Here is a 19177-nt window from a genome sequence, read left to right as displayed (position 1 = left end):
AAAATGTGATTTGAACTGCTCATCTCTCAAGGAGGATTCCCTTCTTCTTCCATGTTGCCTCATGGGGCAGAGGTCCTGATCTGATTGCTTCTCTTCTCTTCCTGCTGGATTCCATCTTACAGCTTTAGATGTACAAGGAAAAAAATGGATGCCATTTTTAGAAAAAAAAAAGAAAAATGGATGCCATTTTTCACTTAGTTTTCAGTGAGTATCATTCTGCATATAGATGTATTTTTGATGTATTCCTGGTGGGGAGGTAAGTTTCATGTCCTCCTGCTCTTATCATTTTGATCTTAATCTCTCCCCTTAATTCTTAGATCTTTAATTTGGGTCCTATTCTTTCTGCCTTGAAGAGAAATACTTAGAATATCCTTTAGTGGAAATATGTTTGTGATGATCTCTCTCCTATTTGTCTGAACATTTGTTTGTTCATTCTCATCTGAAAGGATTTTTTTGTTTGGTATATAGTTCTGGTTGGCACACTGTATATTTAAACTATTTTGTTTTAGCACAGTGAAGGTAGTATTTGCTCTCTTTTGGTTTCCTTTGTATTACTTGTCAAACTAACTGTTGAACATTTGAAGATAAGTTATCCTTCCCCTCTCTTGGGTTTTTTCAGATTTGCTTTGTTTTTGATATTTTAGCATTTTCAGTATGATATGATATATGCTTAATTTTATTTTATAGTTTCTTAAATCTGTAAATTAATGTCTTTTATTATTGCTTTTCTTCAGGCATTATATTTGTTCTATTCTCTGTTTATTCTCCTTTTTGAAATTTGAATAAAACTCATGCTAATTTTCCCTGTCTTTTGTTACTATTAATTTCTTTTCTATCTTTTCACAGTTTTGCCTTTCTGTGCCTTATTCTAGATGATTTTGTTGGCCCATCTTGTCATTCACTAATTCTGTTTTTGTTTCTCATCCACTCTGAACTCTTTCAGTTTTAGTTATTAGATGTTTATTGTAAGATATTATTCTTATTTTTAAGATCTGCTATTCTACTTTATGTAATTTTATTTCTTATTTAATTTAAGCTTTTTATTCTTTAAATATACTAAGAATAGCTATTTATAGTTTCTTTCTGATAATTCTTTATCCTAAATATTTGTCTTTTTTTCTGATAAATTTTAGTCCAGATTTTGTTTTATTTATTCAGCCTTATTTCATTGGGTACCTTTTTGTCTTTGACTACATTTTAAAAAAATTATGTTGAAGTATAGTTGCTTTACAGCATTGTGTTATTTTCTACTGTAGAGCAAAGTGAATCAGCCATATGTGTACATAATCTCCTCTTTTTTGGATTTCCTTCCTGTATAGGCCGCTTGAGAGCATTGAGTAGAGTTACCTGTCCTGTACAGTAGGTTCTCATTATGCTAAGTCACTTCAGTCGTGTCCGACTCTGTGCGACCCCATAGATGGCAGCCCACCAGGCTCCCCCGTCCCTGGGATTCTTCAGGCAAGAACACTGGAGTGGGCTGCCATTTCCTTCTCCAATGCATGAAAGTGAAAAGTGAAAGTGAAGTCTCTCAGTTGTGTCCGACTCTTAGCGACCCCATGGATTGCAGCCTAACAGGCTCCTCCGTCCATGGGATTTTCCAAGCAAGAGTACTGGAGTGGGGTGCCATTGCCTTCTCCGAGGTTCTCATTAGTATCTATTTTATTCATAGTTGACTACATGTTTATTGTTTTTCTTGAAAAATTTTTTTCAAGCAAAACTTTCTCTTATTAGTATAATAAGGCCTGCCTGTATGTAGGTAGTTTAGCTTCCTCTTTGGAGGATTCTCATTTGCTTTTACCATGTGCATGGTGGCTCTACCCATCTTAAGTCAATTTCATGGCTTGGGATTAATTGGATGACTCAGATGATGTAAACCTGTGCTGCAGATTTGCTTGAGGATTTGTTTATTTTTGCTTCATCCATTATGTAATGATTGTCCTAGCTTACTGTACAAAACTGCATTTAAAATCAAACCCCATACCTGCCAGAGATGCTTGGAGGCCTCAAACAAAACCTTGTATGCACGAGGACCCAGAGACCCCACAGAGACTGAGCCAGACCTGCCTTTGAGTGTCTCCTGCAGAGGCACAGGTCAGCAGTGGCCTGCCATGGGGACAGGGCCTCTGGCTATAGCAGACCTGGGAGCCATGGTGTGTGGCGTAAGTTGTCTTGGAGGAGGTCGCCATTAGTCCCACTGTAGAGCCACCAAGCAGATAACCCATAAACTGGAGAAAAATTATACCAAAGAAGTTCTCCAACCGTTGAAAAGTTCTAGGGCCCATAAAAGATTCCCCAACTTGGAAATCTGGCAAAGGGACTGAGAACCCCCAGGGAATTTGACTTTGAAGGCCAGTGGGATTTGATTATAGAACTTCCACAGGACTGGGGAAACAGACTCTTGGAGGGCACAAAACCTTGTGTGCACAAGGACCCAGGAAAAAGGAGCAGTGACTGCACAAGAGACTGAGCCAGACTTGACTGTGAGTTTCCAGGAGTCTCAGGCCGAGGCATAGGTTGACAGTGGCCTGCAGTGGAGTCAGGGGCACTGACTACAATAGTCCTGGGAGCCGGTATGCTTTAGCGTAAGTCTTTTTGAAGGAGGTCTCTTTTTGAAGGAGGTCGCCATTACCATCATTACCCCTACCATAGTTTGGCCTCAGGCCAAACTACAGGGAGAGAACACAGCTCCACCCATCAACAGAAAATTGGGTTAAAGATTTATAGAGCATGGCCCCGCCCATCAGAGCAAGATCCAGATTCCCTCACAACCAGTCCCTCCCATCAGGAAGCTTCTACAGGCCCCTTATCCTTATCCATCAGAAGGCAGACAGAATGAAAACCACAATCACAGAAAACCAAGCAAACTAATCATATTGATCACAGTCTTGTCTAACTCAATGAAGCTATGAGCCAACCTGTGTAGGGCTACCCAAGACAGACAGATCATGGTGGAGAGTTCTGACGAAACATGGTCCACTGGAGAAGGGAATGGCAAACCACTTCAGTATTCTTGCCTTGAGAAATCCATTAACAGGATGAAAAGGCAAAAAGATATGACACTTCCCAGGTTGGTTGCTGCCCAGTATGCTACTGGAGAAGAGTAGAGAAATAGCTCCAGAAAGAATGAAGAGGCTGAACCAAAGCGAAAACAAAGCCCAGTTCTGGATGTGACTGGTGATGGAAGTAAAGTCCGATGCTGTAAAGAACAATATTATATAGGAACCTGGAATGGTAGGTCCATGAATCAAAGTAAATTGGAAGTGGTCAAACAGGAGATGAATAGCATGAACATCGACATTTTAGGAATCAGTAAACTAAAATGGACCGGAATGAGCAAATTTAATCCAGATGACCATTATATCTACTACTGTGTGCAAGAATCCCTTAGAAGAAATGGAGTAACCCTCATAGTCAACAAGAGAGTCTGAAATGCAGTATTGGGTGCAGTCTCAAAAATGACAGAATGATCTAATGTTCGTTTCTAAGGCAAACCATTCAATATCACAGTAATCCAAGTCTGTGCTCCAGTCACTAATGCCAAAGAAACTGAACGGTTCTATGATGACCTACAAGACCTTCTAGAACTAACACCAAACAGAAAACATGTTCTTTTCATCATAGGGGACTGGAATGCAAAAGCAGGAAGTCAAGAGATACCTGGAGTAACAGGGAAGTTTGGCCTTGGAGTACAAAATGAAGCAGGGCAAAGGCTAACAGAGTTTTGCCAAGAGAACAGACTAGTCATAGAAAACACCCTCTTCCATGAACATAAGAGACAACTCTACACATGGACATCACCAGATGGTCAATACTGAAATCAGATTGATTATATTTGCAGCTGAAGATGGAGAAGCTACAGTCAGCAAAAACAAGACTGAGAACTGACTGTCTCAGATCATGAACTCCTTATTGAAAAATTCAGACTTATATTGAAGAAAGTACTGAAAATCACTAGGCCATTCAGGTATGACCTAAATAAAAATCCTTATGATTATACAGTGGAAGTGACAAACAGATTCAAGGGATTAGATCTGATAGAATGTCTGAAGAAATATGGACAGAGGTTCGTGATGTTGTATGGGAAGTGATGGTTAAAACCATCCCCAAGAAAAAGAAATGAAAAAAGGCTGAGGAGGGCTTACAAATAGCTAAGGAAAGAAGAGATGTGAAAGGCAAAGAAGAAAAGGAAAGATATATCCATCTGAATGCAGAGTTCCAATGAATAGAAGAGATAAGAAAGCCTTCCTAAGTTATCAGTGCAAAGAAATGGAAGAAAACAATAGAATGGGAAAGACCAGAGATAGGAAAGACTCTTCAAGAACATTAGAGATACCAAGGGAATATTTCATGTAAAGATGAGCATGATAAAGGACAGAAATGGTATGGACCTAACAGAAACAGAAGCTATTAAGAAGAGGTGGCAAGAACTATACCAATAAGATCTTATGACCCAGATAACCATAATGATGTGATCACTCACCTAGAGCCAGACATTTTGGAATGTGAAGTCAAGTGGGCCATCACTACAAATAAAGCTAGTGGAGGTGATGGAATTCCAGTTGAGCTATTTCAAATCCTAAAAGATGATGCTGTGAAAGTGCTGCACTCAATATGCCAGCAAATTTGGAAGACTCAGCAGTGGCCACAGGACTGGAAAAGGTCACTTTTCATTCCAATCCCAAAGAAAGGCAATGCCAAAGAATGTTCAGACTACCGTACAATTATAGTCATCTCACACGCTAGCAAAGTAATGCTCAAAGTTCTCCAAGCCAGGCTTCAACAGTACATGAACTGAGAATTCCCTTGTGTTCATGCTGGATTTAGAAAGGCAGAGAAGCCAGAAATCAAATTGCCAACATCCATTGGATCATAGAAAAGCAATGGAACTCCAGAAAAATATCTGCTTCATTGACTGTGCTAAAGCCTTTGACTGTTGGGTCACAACAAACTGTGGAAAATTCTTAAGAGATGGGAATACCAGACCACCTTACCTGCCTCCTGAGAAATTTGTATGCAGGTCCAGAAGCAACAGTTAAAACTGGACATGGAACAATGGACTGGTTCCAAATTGGGAAAGGAGTACATCAAGGCTTATGTTGTCATCCTGCCTATTTAACTTCTATGCAGAGTACATCATGCAAAATGCTGGGCTGGGTGAAGTGCAAGCTGGAATCAAGATTGCCGAGAGAAATATCAATAACCTCAAATATGCAGATGACACCACTCTTATGGTAGAAAGTGAAGAGGAACTAAAGAGCCTCTTGATGAAGGTAAAAGAGGAGAGTGAAAAAGCTGGCTTAAAACTCAGCATTCAAAAAACTGAGATCATGACATCCAGTCTCATCACTTCATGGCAGATAGATGGGCAATCAATGGATACAGTGACAGACTTTATTTTCTTGGGCTCCAAAATCACTGCAGATGGTGACTGTAGCCATGAAATTAAAAGACGCTTGCTCCTTGGAAGAAAGCTATGACAACCTAGACAGCATATTAAGAAGCAGAGCTTTACTTTGCACAGGAAGATCCGTATAGTCAAAACTATGGTTTTTCCAGTAGTTATGTATGGATGTGAGAGTTGGACCATAAAGAAAGCTGAATGCCGAAGAATTGATGCTTTTGAACTGTGGTGTTGGAGAAAACTCTTGAGAGTCCCTTGAACTGTAGGGAGATCAAACCAGTCAATCCTAAAGGAAATCAGTTTTGAATATTCATTGGAAGGACTGATGCTGAAATCTCAATACTTTGGCCACCTGATGTGAAGAACTGACTCATTTGGAGAGACCCAGAAGCTCCAAAAGATTGAAGGCAGGAGTAGAAGGGGACAACAGAGGATGTGATGGTTGGATGGAGTCATGACTCGATGACCATGAGTTTGAACAGGCTCCAGGTTTGCTAATGGACAGGGAAGCCTGAGGTGCTGCAGTCCACAGGGTTGTAAAGAGTAGGATACAACTGAGCGACTGAACCGAACTGAACTTACTGTACAAAGGTTTAATTCTTGAACTTCTTACCTTATACAGTCTTTGAGTTTTCATATTTTTTTCTCACTTCATCATAATTTCAGATCAAAATCCAGCTTTGCCAGGACTTGTGAATTCCTTGAGGCAAAAGCAGTTTTTGTGCTTATGTTATTTCTCCAAGTTTCTATTTTGCCTTCACTTTGTGACCATTAATTTCATTATTTTTTCAGGAGTTTAATGATTTTAATGTTCTTAATAATTGATCCTGAATTTTTTATTCCCTTTTAGAGGTGTGTTTGTTTAAAATGACATACCTCACTATTACTCCAATAGAGTTTTCAGTTTCAATTTTATATGTCATTTCTACATAAGTTTTAGTTTTTGGATATCTTCCTTATTTCTTTTACCTTTTTTGTTTTTAATTAAAAAAAATCTTTTGGCTGTGCTGCATAGCATGTGGGATCTTCGTTCTCTGATCTGGGTTTGAGTCTGTGTCTCTTGCATTGGAAGCATGGAGTCTTAATCACTGGACAACTGGCAAAATTCCTTCTTTTAGTTTTTAAAAATGATACACAATACTTTTTTTTTTTAATCCAGTAATTACAGCCAGTAATCCTAACATCTGAAATCTTGCAATCAGGTCAAAGTTTGTCTTTTTTCTGCTGACTTTTCTTGTAGTAGTATTCTGTTTACTCTTGTGGTTTTGATTGTGAAGTCCTATAATTTCATCTGTCGAAATTCTTTAAGGGCTGAATTAGAGGTATATTTTTACAGAGAAAATTTACTTTTATAGCTTCCAGGATTCTGGGGGAACTTAGGGGAACTTCAAATTAAGTTTTGGCTTAGAGATTTTTAGTATTTTTAAGAAGCATATATTCTGTTCCCACACATGCCTAACTACTAGTTTGTGATTATGATTTCTCAGAGGAGACACTTATTAATAGACCATTATAAATAGTATTGTAATAGATAGTCTTTAGTTATCATTTCCCTCTCTCCAGATATTCTTTTCCTAGAATTGGAGCACTAACCCCTTCATTTCTACACAGATTTTGAGATTGGAATTTTTTAAAAATATGTCTGAAACATTATTCTGTTGCTTGACATCCTTTATTGTTTTTCATGACTTAGAAAGCAAATACTTCTGAGCAAGTTGTGTGAATCCTATTATGACTTTATCATTATTTTTCCAATCATATCTAGTATAGCAGATATTATGATTTCTTTCTTGTGCTTTGTTTCATGCTGTTGAGATACATTTCTAGACTTCAGAATGTTTATCCTATCTCTCTGTTTTTTGACTTTGTATATGCTCTTTTGTATCTCTTGTGATTTTCTTTTCCTCCCTCAGCTCCTGTTACTCTTGTTAATTGTTACTGGCTTTCAAATGTTTTAACTCAGCTGTCACTTTCTGCAAGCCTTTCTTGAACTTTCCCTCTCCTATGTCTGTCTCCCCTTACTTCTAACACTTATTGGTCTTATTAGGCTTAGGTACCACCTCTGTATTTATTCCCAGAATTGCTCATGAGTACTCATCAGCACTTATTTTTGATTATTTGCCTGCCTGCCAAGTAGTTCCACTTTCTGTATACATCATATCATCATCCCATCATCATAATAGTATTTAACATTTTACTATATGCTAGACACTGTGATTAAATGTTTTAAGTTGCATTATCTTGTGTAATCCTAATAGGAACTCCTTGAAATATCATTACCTGTCATTTTCCATGTGGGAAAGGTAGGGAGCAGTTGGTTAAGTGTGCCCATGTGTAGGTAGCTAGTAAAAGGAAATAGAATAATTTGAACCCAGGGATGAGCATGAGTTTCTTACTGTTTGTGTTTTTATGAGATTTAGAAGTGAATGCACACAGATAAAGCATAAAAATAGCACCTGACACTTAGGATTTAGTAAATACTAGCTATCAAGTGAAGTTATTTGATTTTTTTCATAGTATATAAATAAGTAAATGTAATAATTTAGAAAAATATAAAATCAGAATAGTAAATGATAAAATCATGAACAATTTCACCATTAGGAGATAAATTGCTTTTGAACTTTTTGTGTGTTCTTTCACATGTACTATTTACATAAATGCTGTTTTTAACTTGCTCTTTTTATTCTATATTTTATGGATGTCCAAATTAGTAATAAACAGCTACATCATCATTTACAGTGGCTACATGGTATATCATTGTATCACCATAGTCTAATTTGTCTCTCTTTGAATATTAAGGTTGTTTCCTAATACATGGGTGAGTGAGTGAGTGAGTGATAGTCACTCAGTCATGTCCTACTCTTTGTGACTCCATGGACTGTAGCCCACCAGGCTCCTCCGTCCATGCATTTCTTCAGGCAAGAATACTAGAGTGGTAGCCATTCCCTTTTCCAGGGGATCTTCCCGACCTAGGGATTGAACTCGGATCTCCTGCATTTTAAGCAGATTCTTTACTGTCTGAGCCACCAGGGAAGTGCTTCCAATGGTTAGCTATTACTAAAAAATGTAGCACTGAAACCCCTATATGTTCACCTTTGAGTGCTTGGGCAATAACAATTTTGATGGTCAACAAAAGTTGATGATGACCAATATTAGTGAATCTATATTTGCATAATTCTCCCTCATTTTGGAGTATGTAATGTATGAAAAAATAATTGTTACAAATAATTTGTTTTCTTGGTTTGTATTTTCTATTAAGTAAATATCTATTTACAACTTTCTCTTTTAGAATTACAGAATGAAAACTTAAAAGAATCAAATGAGAAGCAGGATCATCTGACATCAGAACTAGAAGATATTAAAATGTCTTTGCAAAGAAGTGTGGTATGATTTAAAAACTGATTAATTTCTAACTCTCATACCATCAATCAGTCAACAAATACTTATTGAATGCTAATACTATGTACGAGGCCTTGAAGCTTCAAATAGAGAATATAGAATCTCTAAGTGCTTGTAGTATAAAGACATTTGATAAAACACATCAAAAGTATAACTAAAATGCAAGACTATGCTAGGTATCAACATGATTCAGGCAAAAATTCTACAATATATCTAAGAATTGAAAGAACACTATGGGCTGGATTGGTTAGGAAGACTCCATGGATAGTCTAGGACTATAAATGGGCTCTGGAGCAATGGTGAATTGAAATGAGTAGTGGGTGGGGCACTCTAGATTGGTCAGTGTGGAGTAGAAGAGGGTGAGACGGTAAGGAGAGACCGGGGTCAGAGGGGTAGTAGGGTGGGGGTAAGGGGTGAGAGGCAGCAAATTATAGAAAGCAGATGAATTCAGCTTTTTTTTTCTTCTTAAGCTCTTGGTTCATAGCTTTTGTTTGTATTTTATTTCATTTAGAACACTCAAATGGCTTTAGAGGAAGATTTGCAGATAGCAACCAAAAATATATATCAACTCACTGGAGAAAAAGAAGCTCAAATGGAAGAATTTAATAAAGCTAAAGCTGCCCATTCATCTATGGTTACTGAACTTAAAACTACTATCTGCAACTTGAAAAAATTATTGACAACAGAACAGCAAAGGTAAAGTCACTGCTTATTTAGCTGAATAAAAAACAATTTACTTCTAATATTCAGTGCCATTTTCTATTCATTATCAACTGACTTGTAATTCCTATAATAACTGTAACCAAGTATGTTTTTGTATATAAAGTGGGAACACATTTAAAGAGTTTGTATTGGGTAAGCAGGTATCCTAGGAAAAGAGAGAAGGTATTCTCTAGGATAGTTCCTGTGCATGCTTTTCATAGAGTTAAGCAATATAGATAAGCTCATAAGGACTGATGCAGTGATATGACATATTTAGTTAAAGAGTGGGTTATTATATAAAAATAACTTCCTAGATTGTTGATTATCTTACTGGGGTCTGTAACTTTCATTCTGATATATAAATTTAGCAACTAGCCTGGTCCAAAGTAGGTACTCAGACATTTTAAATGAAAATGAATATAGTTAGATATATATAAAATATTGATTTGTATTTCATTTAAATTGTTTTTCTAAAACTTGAGTTGAAAACCTCATCTGTTTTTTGCTACTTTGTATTAAGGAAATGTTTATACAAAGTTGTGTTATGAGGCCTACATAGTTATCTTTGACCCATTAGTCTGAAGGATGAAAGAACAAGCTTCTCTATGAAGTCTTGACCTAGGCCCAGCAGAGTTTCTTCTCTACTGCTTATGTATGGTGAGGGAAGAAGAGCTAGATTTTCTGGCCCATTTACTCTTGTGTATTCTTGATTGACCTATCCAGGTGATTTTCAGATTTTCAACTTTTAAGTGACCTTATATGTCATTTGTCTTATAGATGAGGAAATGGAAAACTAGAGGAGTTAAGTGAATTGTATAATTCTCATATTTATATTGTTCCTAAGGCAGAATTCAGTACAATAGTAGTTATATACTCAATCTCCTTCAAAGTTCTAGGATGTGTTAATTTGATTATCATCAATAGCTAAGAGATAAATCATGATGATAAGCTGTGAGGTTTTACGTAGATTGAATTAATATACAACTATGTATGTATATTAGTAATATCTTATTTTGATATGTTACAGTATCCAGCCAAAGTAGATTGTCAAGAAATGTGTAATAATTGAATGAATGAATCATAATAAACTATGTCATTGCTAAATTGCACCAGTTTTAATTACTAGATGAATTATGACTAAAAAAATATTTTACATTGATTTTACATTTTACATTGAACTAATATGTTTTACAAGATTGGAAAAAAGTGAAGATGAATTGAAAATACTTACCATGAAACTTCAGAAGAAATCAAGTGAACTGGGTAAGTTTTAGAGAATAACATATGTACCTGATAATATTAGCCAATTTTAAAACCATCAACATTATTTCAGAATAAAATATAGTTTCTCCTCTGTCATTTACCAATAGTGATTATTTGATAACTATTAATTTGATTTTTGAAAGAGAAATTTAAATCTTAAGACTTATTCAGATTCATTATGCAGCTCATAAGTATCAAGAATTGTAAGGAGCCTAAGAGATATTTTTGTAGTTTTTTTCTTATTTTAGGATCCAGGGATCTTAATAATTCTTAGTGGGAAATGTCTATTACATTTTAATTGAATTTTGAAGTTTCATTGAGTAGTCATGTTGGATTATGAACTATTTACAGGAAACTGTGCCCCTGTTTTATCACATGGTATTGTTAATATTCAATTTTCATGGCTAAAAGTGAGAAATTTGTAGTTGTTTTGTGAATTTATGACCATTTAATTAGCTAATTCTAAAAACCCTATATTTCATATTTACAAAGCTTCATATCTACAATTGTGGAGAATTGGAAACATATATAAACATCTTTTTTCCCAGTTTGGGTAAAAACAATTATTTTTGTAAATTAAAATAAATCATGGATTGGCAATTGTTTTTCTAGAAATCTCTATAACTTTCTATAATCTTTATTATTAACTTTGAATATATTTGGTGCCTTTCTTTCATGGTTTTGCTTTTCTTCACTAATTGTTGATTCTTGATTACTCATCTAAGTGTTTGAGAATCCGTGTTTACTCACGTGTTTGTTACAGTCTGATTCTTTTGATTGTGGAAAGAGATGGGAGGTTCTGTAAGGAAGGGTGGGCTTTGTATTAAATAACTTGTCTTCTGGTTATAGAGGGGGCTTCCTGGTGGCTCAAATGGTAAAGAATCTGCCTGCAATGTAGGAGACCCAGGTTTGATCCCTGAGCTGGGAAGATCCTCTGGAGAAGGGAATGGCTACCAACTCCAGTATTCTTGCCTGGAGAATTCCATGGACAGACGAGCCTGGTGGGCTATAGTTCATGGAGTTGCAAAGAGTTGGAGATGACTGAGTGACTAGCACTTTGGTTATAGGGAATGCTTATGTTGCTTAGAGTTTACGAGCTATTAGGCGTAGTATCATGTCCCTTTGGCTCTAATTCCCAGAATGCTTGATTTAACCTGAGGTAGACTGTGTGGCTGGGTATGTGGATACCTGGTATAGTTGTTCACATAGCCTGATTGAATTAATATGGGTTATCCCCCTTCACTCCCCAAGATTCTTCAACATTTGACTTTGTTAATATTAGACTTCCTAGTATTGTTAATTTATATATATATATATATATATATATATATATATATTTTCTTGATCAGTGGAGAAATAACTCGAGAAAGAATGAAGGATGGAGCCAAAGCAAAAACAATACCCAGATGTGGATGTGACTGGTGATAGAAGCAAGGTCCGATGCTGTAAAGAGCAGTATTGCATAGGAACCTGGAATGTCAGGTCCATGAATCAAGGCAAATTGGAAGTGGTCAAACAGGAGATGGCAAGAGTGAACGTCAATATTCTAGTAATCAGCGAACTAAAATGGACTGGAATGGGTGAATTTAACTTACCCATTTAACTCACCAGGATTTATTTTAATTTACAAAAATAATTGTTTTTACCCAAACTGGGAAAAAAGATGTTTATATGTGTTTCCAATTCTCCATTGGAAACCATTATAACTACTACTGCAGGCAGGAATCCCTTAGAAGAAATGGAGTAGCCATCATGGTCAACAAAAGAGTCTGAAATGCAGTACTTGGATGCAATCTCAAAAACGACAGAATGATCTCTGTTCGTTTCCAAGGCAAACCATTCAATATCACAGTAATCCAAGTCTATGCCCCAACCAGTAACGCTGGAGAAGCTGAAGTTGAACGGTTCTATGAAGACCTATGGGACCTTTTAGAACTAACATGCCCAAAAGATGTCCTTTTCATTATAGGGGACTGGAATGCAAAAGTAGGAAGTCAAAAAACACCTGGAGTAACAGGCAAATTTGGCCTTGGAATATGGAATGAAGCAGGGCAAAGGCTAATAGAGTTCTGCCAAGAGAACGCACTGGTCATAGCAAACACCCTCTTCTAACAACACAAGAGAAGACTCTACACATGGATGTCACCAGATGGTCAACACCAAAATCAGATTGATTCTATTCTTTACAGCCAAAGATGGAGAAGCTCTATACAGTCAACAAAAACAAGACCAGGAGCTGACTGTGGCTCAGCTCATGAACTCCTTATTGCCGAATTCAGACTTAAATTGAAGAAAGTAGGGAAAACCACTAGACCATTCAGGTATGACCTAAATCAAATCCCTTGTGATTATACAGTGAAAGTGAGAAATAGGTTTAAGGGACTAGATCTGATAGATAGAGTGCCTGATGAATTATGGACGGAGGTTCGTGACATTGTACAGGAGACAGGGATCAAGACCATCCCCATAGAAAAGAAATGCAAAAAAGCAAAGTGGCTGTCTGGGGAGGCCTTACAAATAGCTGTAAAAAGAAGAGAAGTGAAAAGCAAAGGAGAAAAGGAAAGATATAAGCATCTGAATGCAGAGTTCCAAAGAATGGCAAGGAGAGATAAGAAAGCCTTCCTCAGAGATCAATGCAAAGAAATAGAGGACAACAACAGAATGGGAAAGACTAGAGATCTCTTCAAGAAAATTAGAGATACCAAGGGAACATTTTATGTGAAGATGGGCTTGATAAAGGACAGAAATGGTATGGACCTAACAGAAGCAGAAGATATTAAGAAGAGGTGGCAAGAATACACAGAAGAACTATACAAAAAAGATCTTCATGACCCAGATAATCATGGTGGTGTGATCACTCACCTAGAGCCAGACATCCTGGAATGTGAAGTCAAGTGGGCCTTAGAAAGCATCACTATGAACAAAGCTAGTGGAGGTGATGGAATTCCAGTTGAGCTATTTCAAATCCTGAAGGATGATGCTGTGAAAATGCTGCACTCAATATGCCAGCAAATTTGGAAAACTCAGCAGTGACCACTGGACTGGAAAAGGTCAGTTTTCATTCCAATCCCAAAGAAAGGCAATGCCAAAGAATGCTCAAACTACCGCACAGTTGCACTCATCTCACGCTAGTAAAGTAATGCTCAAAATTCTCCAAGCCAGGCCTCAGCAATACGTGAACCGTGAACTTCCAGATGTTCAAGCTGGTTTTAGATAAGGCAGAGGAACCAGAGATCAAATTGCCAACATCCGCTGGATCATAGAAAAAGCAAGAGAGTTCCAGAAAAGCATCTATTTCTGCTTTATTGACTATGCCAAAGCTTTTGACTGTGTGGATCACAGTAACCTGTGGAAAATTCTTCAAGAATTGGGAATACCAGACCACCTGACCTGCCTCTTGAGAGACCTATATGCAGGTCAGGAAGCAACAGTTAGAACTGGACATGGAACAACAGACTGGTTCCAAATAGGAAAAGGAGTACGTCAAGGCTGTATATATTGTCACCCTGCTTATTTAACTTATATGCAGAGTACATCATGAGAAACACTAGGCTGGAAGAAGCACAAGCTGGAATCAAGATTGCTGGGAGAAATATCAGTAACCTCAGATATGCAGATGATACCACCCTTATGGCAGAAAGTGAAGAGGAACTAAAAAGCCTCTTGATGAAAGTGAAAGAGGAGAGTGAAAAAGTTGGCTTAAAGCTCAACATTCAGAAGACAAAGATCATGGCATCTGGTCCCATCACTTCATGGGAAATAGATGGGGAAACAGTGAAAACAGTGTCAGACTTTATTTTTGGGGGCTTCAATATCACTGCAAGATGGTGACTGCAGCCATGAAATTAAAAGATGCTTACTCCTTGGAAGGAAAGTTATGACCAACCTAGATAGCATATTCAAAAGCAGAGACATTACTTTGCCAACAAAGGTCCGTCTAGTCAAGGCTATGGTTTTTCCAGTAGTCATGTATGGATGTGAGAGTTGGACTGTGAAGAAGGCTGGGTGCCGAAGAATTGATGCTTTTGAACTGTGGTGTTGGAGAAGACTCTTGAGAGTCCCTTGGACTGCAAGGAGATCCAACCAGTCCATTCTAAAGGAGATCAGCCCTGGGTGTTCTTTGGAAGGAATGATGCTAAAGCTGAAACTCCAGTACTTTGGCGACCTCATGCGAAGAGTTGACTCATTCGAAAAGACTCTGATGCTGGGAGGGATTGGGGGCAGGAGGAGAAGGGGACGACAGAGGATGAGATGGCTGGATGGCATCACTGACTCGATGGACATGAGTTTGAGTGAACTCTGGGTGTTGGTGATGGACAGGGAGGCCTTGCGTGCTGTGATTCATGGGGTCGCAGAGTCGGACACGACTGAGTGTTGAACTGAACTGATTTTCTTTTGCACTTTTTATTTTGTATTGGTGTATAGCTCATTATTTCCCAACATATGTTGAATCCGCCTACAGTGCAGGCAGTTCAATGCAATATTGAATCTGCCGGCAATGCAGGAGACCCTGGTTCAGTCCCTGGTTTTGGAAGGTCCCCTGGAGAAGGGCTAGGCTACCCACTCCAGTATTCTTAGACTTCCCTTGTGTCTCAGCTGTTAAAGCATCCTCTTACAATACAGGAGACCTGGTTTCGATCCCTGGGTTAGGATGATCCCCTGGAGAAGGGACAGGCTACCCACTCCAGTATGCTCACTCCAGTATTCTGGCCTGAAGGATTCCATGGACTGTATAGTCCATAGGGTCGCAAGGAGTCGGACACGACTGAGGGACTTTCACATAGCTGATTAACAATACAATGATAGTTTCAGGTGAATAGCGAAGGGTTTCAGCAATATATATACATGTATCCATTCTCCCCTAATCCCCCTCCCATCCAGGTTGCCACATAAAAAAATATGGAGCGCTTCACAAATTTGCATATCATCCTTACTCCTTAGCCATGCTAACCTTTCCTATGTCATTCTAATTTTGGTATAGGTGCCGCTGAAGTGAGCACTATATATATAATTTATGGGATTGGAAGTGAGTGGACACATGCTTAGTCCACAATCATTGAGTTTTAAAAAATTAACCATTTTACCTAAAATGAATCTTTGTGGTTAAATAAGTTTTGCATATGACAGGTTTTTCTTTTAGACTCTATATTGGCATTTCATATTTTGTTGATTTTTCTTAGAGACTTTGGGCAGTTATTACAAGTTCCTTGTTTGTTTTTAATGTACAGAGTCTGGGAAATTTTCAGTCAATCTGTTATGTCTCCAGTAATTAATAACTCTTCAGAGTGAGAAAGGACAGTGTTTCAGGTATAATAAAATTTTAAGTGACAACTAGTAGGCTGCAGTCCATGGGGTCGCGGAGAGTCGGACACGACTAAGCAACTTCACTTTCACTTTTCACTTTCATGCATTGGAGAAGGAAATGGCAACCCACTCCAGTGTTCTTGCCTGGAGAATCCCAGGGACGGAGGTGCCTAGTATAGTAGGCTTCTGTCTATGGGGTCACACAGAGTCGGACACAACTGAAGCGACTTAGCAACAGCAAGACATCATTTGGGAACTTTATAGATATTTTTTAAAATGTAAGAAAGAAAAAACAGGGGGTTTGAACTGGGAAGACTTTTTAATTCATTACCTTAATGCTGAATTCATGGAAATATAAAGGGAAAAGCATTCTGAATTGTTATTATTTAGGGTGACAAGAAGGAAGGGTGTTGGTAAAGAAAACAAGAGTAAGAGTTAAGGAAACAGAAAATCTTAAGACTGCCAGGTCTTGAAAATTCAAGGGAGACAAGTAGAGAGTGGCTAAGAGTGTCAAATGCTGAAAGCTCCACAATGATAAGGACTGAGAATTTCACCACAAAATGGGTGTTCGTGATCTTTGAGATCATAATTTATTAATGAAGGTGAGCTTTACTTTTGCATGGGATTAAGAAAGAAATGTAGATAGATAACAAATGGGAATTTGGCTACAAAACAAAACAAGAAATTTAACAATAGTATGAAAAAGACAAACGTCAATCATACTTTTTTATTTTGTATTCAAATAGGTATTTAGATAGGATATGGGGAAACTGAAGATTCTGCTACAGAGTCAATATATGTTGGTAATATAGCAACTGAAGTCTTACAGGAGATGGAAATGTTGAGATCCAGAACAGTGGTCAGAGTTAGCTTGAGAAAAGTGAATTAATTCTCCTTTTAAATTTCATTGAAAGGCCACATGTTTAGATAATAGTGAGTTGAAGGTACAGGCACGGGCTTTGTGACTTCATTTTATATAGATCCATTGCTTAGTTTGTTTAATGAACTTTGGGCTCATTTAGTTGTGAAATTAGGAAAAGGCAATGGCAACCCACTCCAGTACTCTTGCCTGGAAAATCCCATGGGTGCAGGAGCCAGGTAGGCTGCAGTCCATGGGGTCTCACAGAGTTGGACACGACTGAAGTGACTCAGCAGTTGTGGAAGTAATTTTATGGAAATGGTACTACTAATATATGTCCATTATTATTTTGCATCTGATCCATTTGCACTTCCTCTATGCTTTACTGTGCTCCAACTGTATTATTTAATTAATTGATGCTTTTGAACTGTGGTGTTGGAGAAGAATCTTGAGAGTTCCTTGGACTGCAGGGAGATCCAACCAGTCAGTCCCTAAAGGAAATCAGTCCTGAATATTCATTGGAAGGACTGATGCTGAAGCTGAAACTCCAATACTTTGGCCACCTGATGTGAAGAACTGACTAATTGGAAAAGACCCTGGTGCTAGGAAAGATTGAAGGCAGGAGAAGGGAACAACAGAGCATGCCGACTCAATAGACATGAGTTCGAGTAAGCTCCGGGAGTTGGTGATGCACAGGGAAGCCTGGAGTGCTGCAGTTCTTGGGGACACAACTGAGTGACCAAAGTGAACTGACTGAATTGTATTAATTCATCTCTTTTGGTTTTTCCTTTTCAAGTGCTGTTCTAGTACTTCTTGTCTCTCCTTTGCTATTTTTTGAATCTACTGTTAACACATTTAAATTCTTTTGCCTTTTTTTTTTTTTAGAAGAGATGACCAAGCTTAAAAATAACAAAGAAGTAGAACTTGAAGAATTGAAAAAAATCTTGGTAAGTATATAGGTTCTCTTATTTCTATGTAGCAGTTATTTTTCAAAATAGTATTAAATCCAATGACTTAGACTCTCATAGAGTTTTATGGTAGCTTTTTCAGCTAAAATATTTTCTAAAATTATATTTGGTTTTAGCAAAGCCACATTTCTATCTCTATCAATTTTTATAGTACATTTTGATAACTGTCTTGGTGAAAGTATTTATATTATTTAAGAGTGTGTTGATAGTACCTTTAAGTGAGATCAAATGTGTATATTCTGTAGCTGATTGTAAATTTGGTATGCCTTTGTTACCTTTGAGACACAAAGCTGCAATTTTGAGAAAGATATATATGATATATATTCAGTACCTATGTTTAGTGTTCAGGTAGAATCATATTTATTTAATGAATTTCTTAGGATAAGGGCTTCATTGTGGTTTAATTGATTATAATGTGTAGATCATGGGTTGGTAAACTTTTTGTAAAGGACTAGATAGTAAATATTTTAGGCTTTGTGGCTATATAGAGAATGTTAATTTTCTCCTTCCCCTCCTTTTTTTCTTCATTTTTAACAATCTTATAAAAACATAGGAAACATTCTTTTTTTAATTTTTTAAATTTAATTAATTTATTTTAATTGGAGGCTAATTACTTTACAATAGTGTATTGATTTTGCCATACATTGACATGAATCTGCCACGGGTGTACACGTGTTCCCCTTCCTGAAGCCCCCTCCCACCTCCCTCCCCGTATCATCCCTCTGGGTCATCCCAGTACACCAGCCCTGAGCATCCTGTATCATGCATTGAACCGGACTGGCGATTCGAGGAAAGATTCTTAATTCAAGGGCCTGCGAAAGAAGATTGTGGGCTGACTTTGTCTTGGAGGCTGTAGTTAGCCACCTTTGCTTACAGAAGACAATATTGTTTATGATTACACATACTTGATTTTGGGTTTAACCTGTCACATCTCTACCTGATTTTGCAACTCCTAATTCTTCTATCTCTTGGGAAGCACTGTTTCCAAATGCTTATCCTTTCTTCAGCAAATTGCTTTCATTATTTTTGCAAATAATATTTGCATTTCTTTCAAATTTGATAATATAAACTTATACTTCAAGTGTCAGCTTAAATATTAATTTTTTAGAAATCTTTCTTGACATTCTTAACTAGTTTAGATCTCCATGTTGTTGTTTAGTTGCCAAGTTGTCCCCGACTCTTCGCAACCCCAAGGACTACAGCATGCCAGGCTTCCCTGTCCCTCACCATCTCCTGGAGTTTGCCCAAGTTCATATCCATTGAATTAGTGATGCCATCCAA

At 37.5% G+C, this 19177-nt stretch overlaps 1 protein-coding gene and 1 non-coding gene across 3 annotated transcripts in view; one reads left to right on the top strand and one right to left on the bottom strand.

Annotated features, from left to right (window-relative positions):
* SYCP1 (synaptonemal complex protein 1) overlaps positions 1-19177 on the top strand; it is a 143622-nt gene that overhangs the window by 31606 nt on the left and 92839 nt on the right. For both annotated transcript variants that reach the window (XM_005911073.2, XM_005911072.2), the window contains exons 12-15: positions 8691-8785; positions 9312-9496; positions 10698-10765; positions 17814-17875. In XM_005911073.2, the coding sequence (XP_005911135.2) occupies positions 8691-8785; positions 9312-9496; positions 10698-10765; positions 17814-17875 (410 nt within the window). The remainder of the gene's footprint in view (positions 1-8690; positions 8786-9311; positions 9497-10697; positions 10766-17813; positions 17876-19177) is intronic.
* Positions 15659-15765, bottom strand: LOC138987314 (U6 spliceosomal RNA). Its single transcript, XR_011463804.1, has one exon. It is a non-coding gene; the product is annotated as a U6 spliceosomal RNA (small nuclear RNA).

Source organism: Bos mutus, chromosome 3 (assembly GCF_027580195.1).
Source record: "Bos mutus isolate GX-2022 chromosome 3, NWIPB_WYAK_1.1, whole genome shotgun sequence".
Lineage (NCBI taxonomy): Eukaryota > Metazoa > Chordata > Mammalia > Artiodactyla > Bovidae > Bos > Bos mutus.
This window is presented reverse-complemented; position numbering and strand designations above follow the sequence as displayed.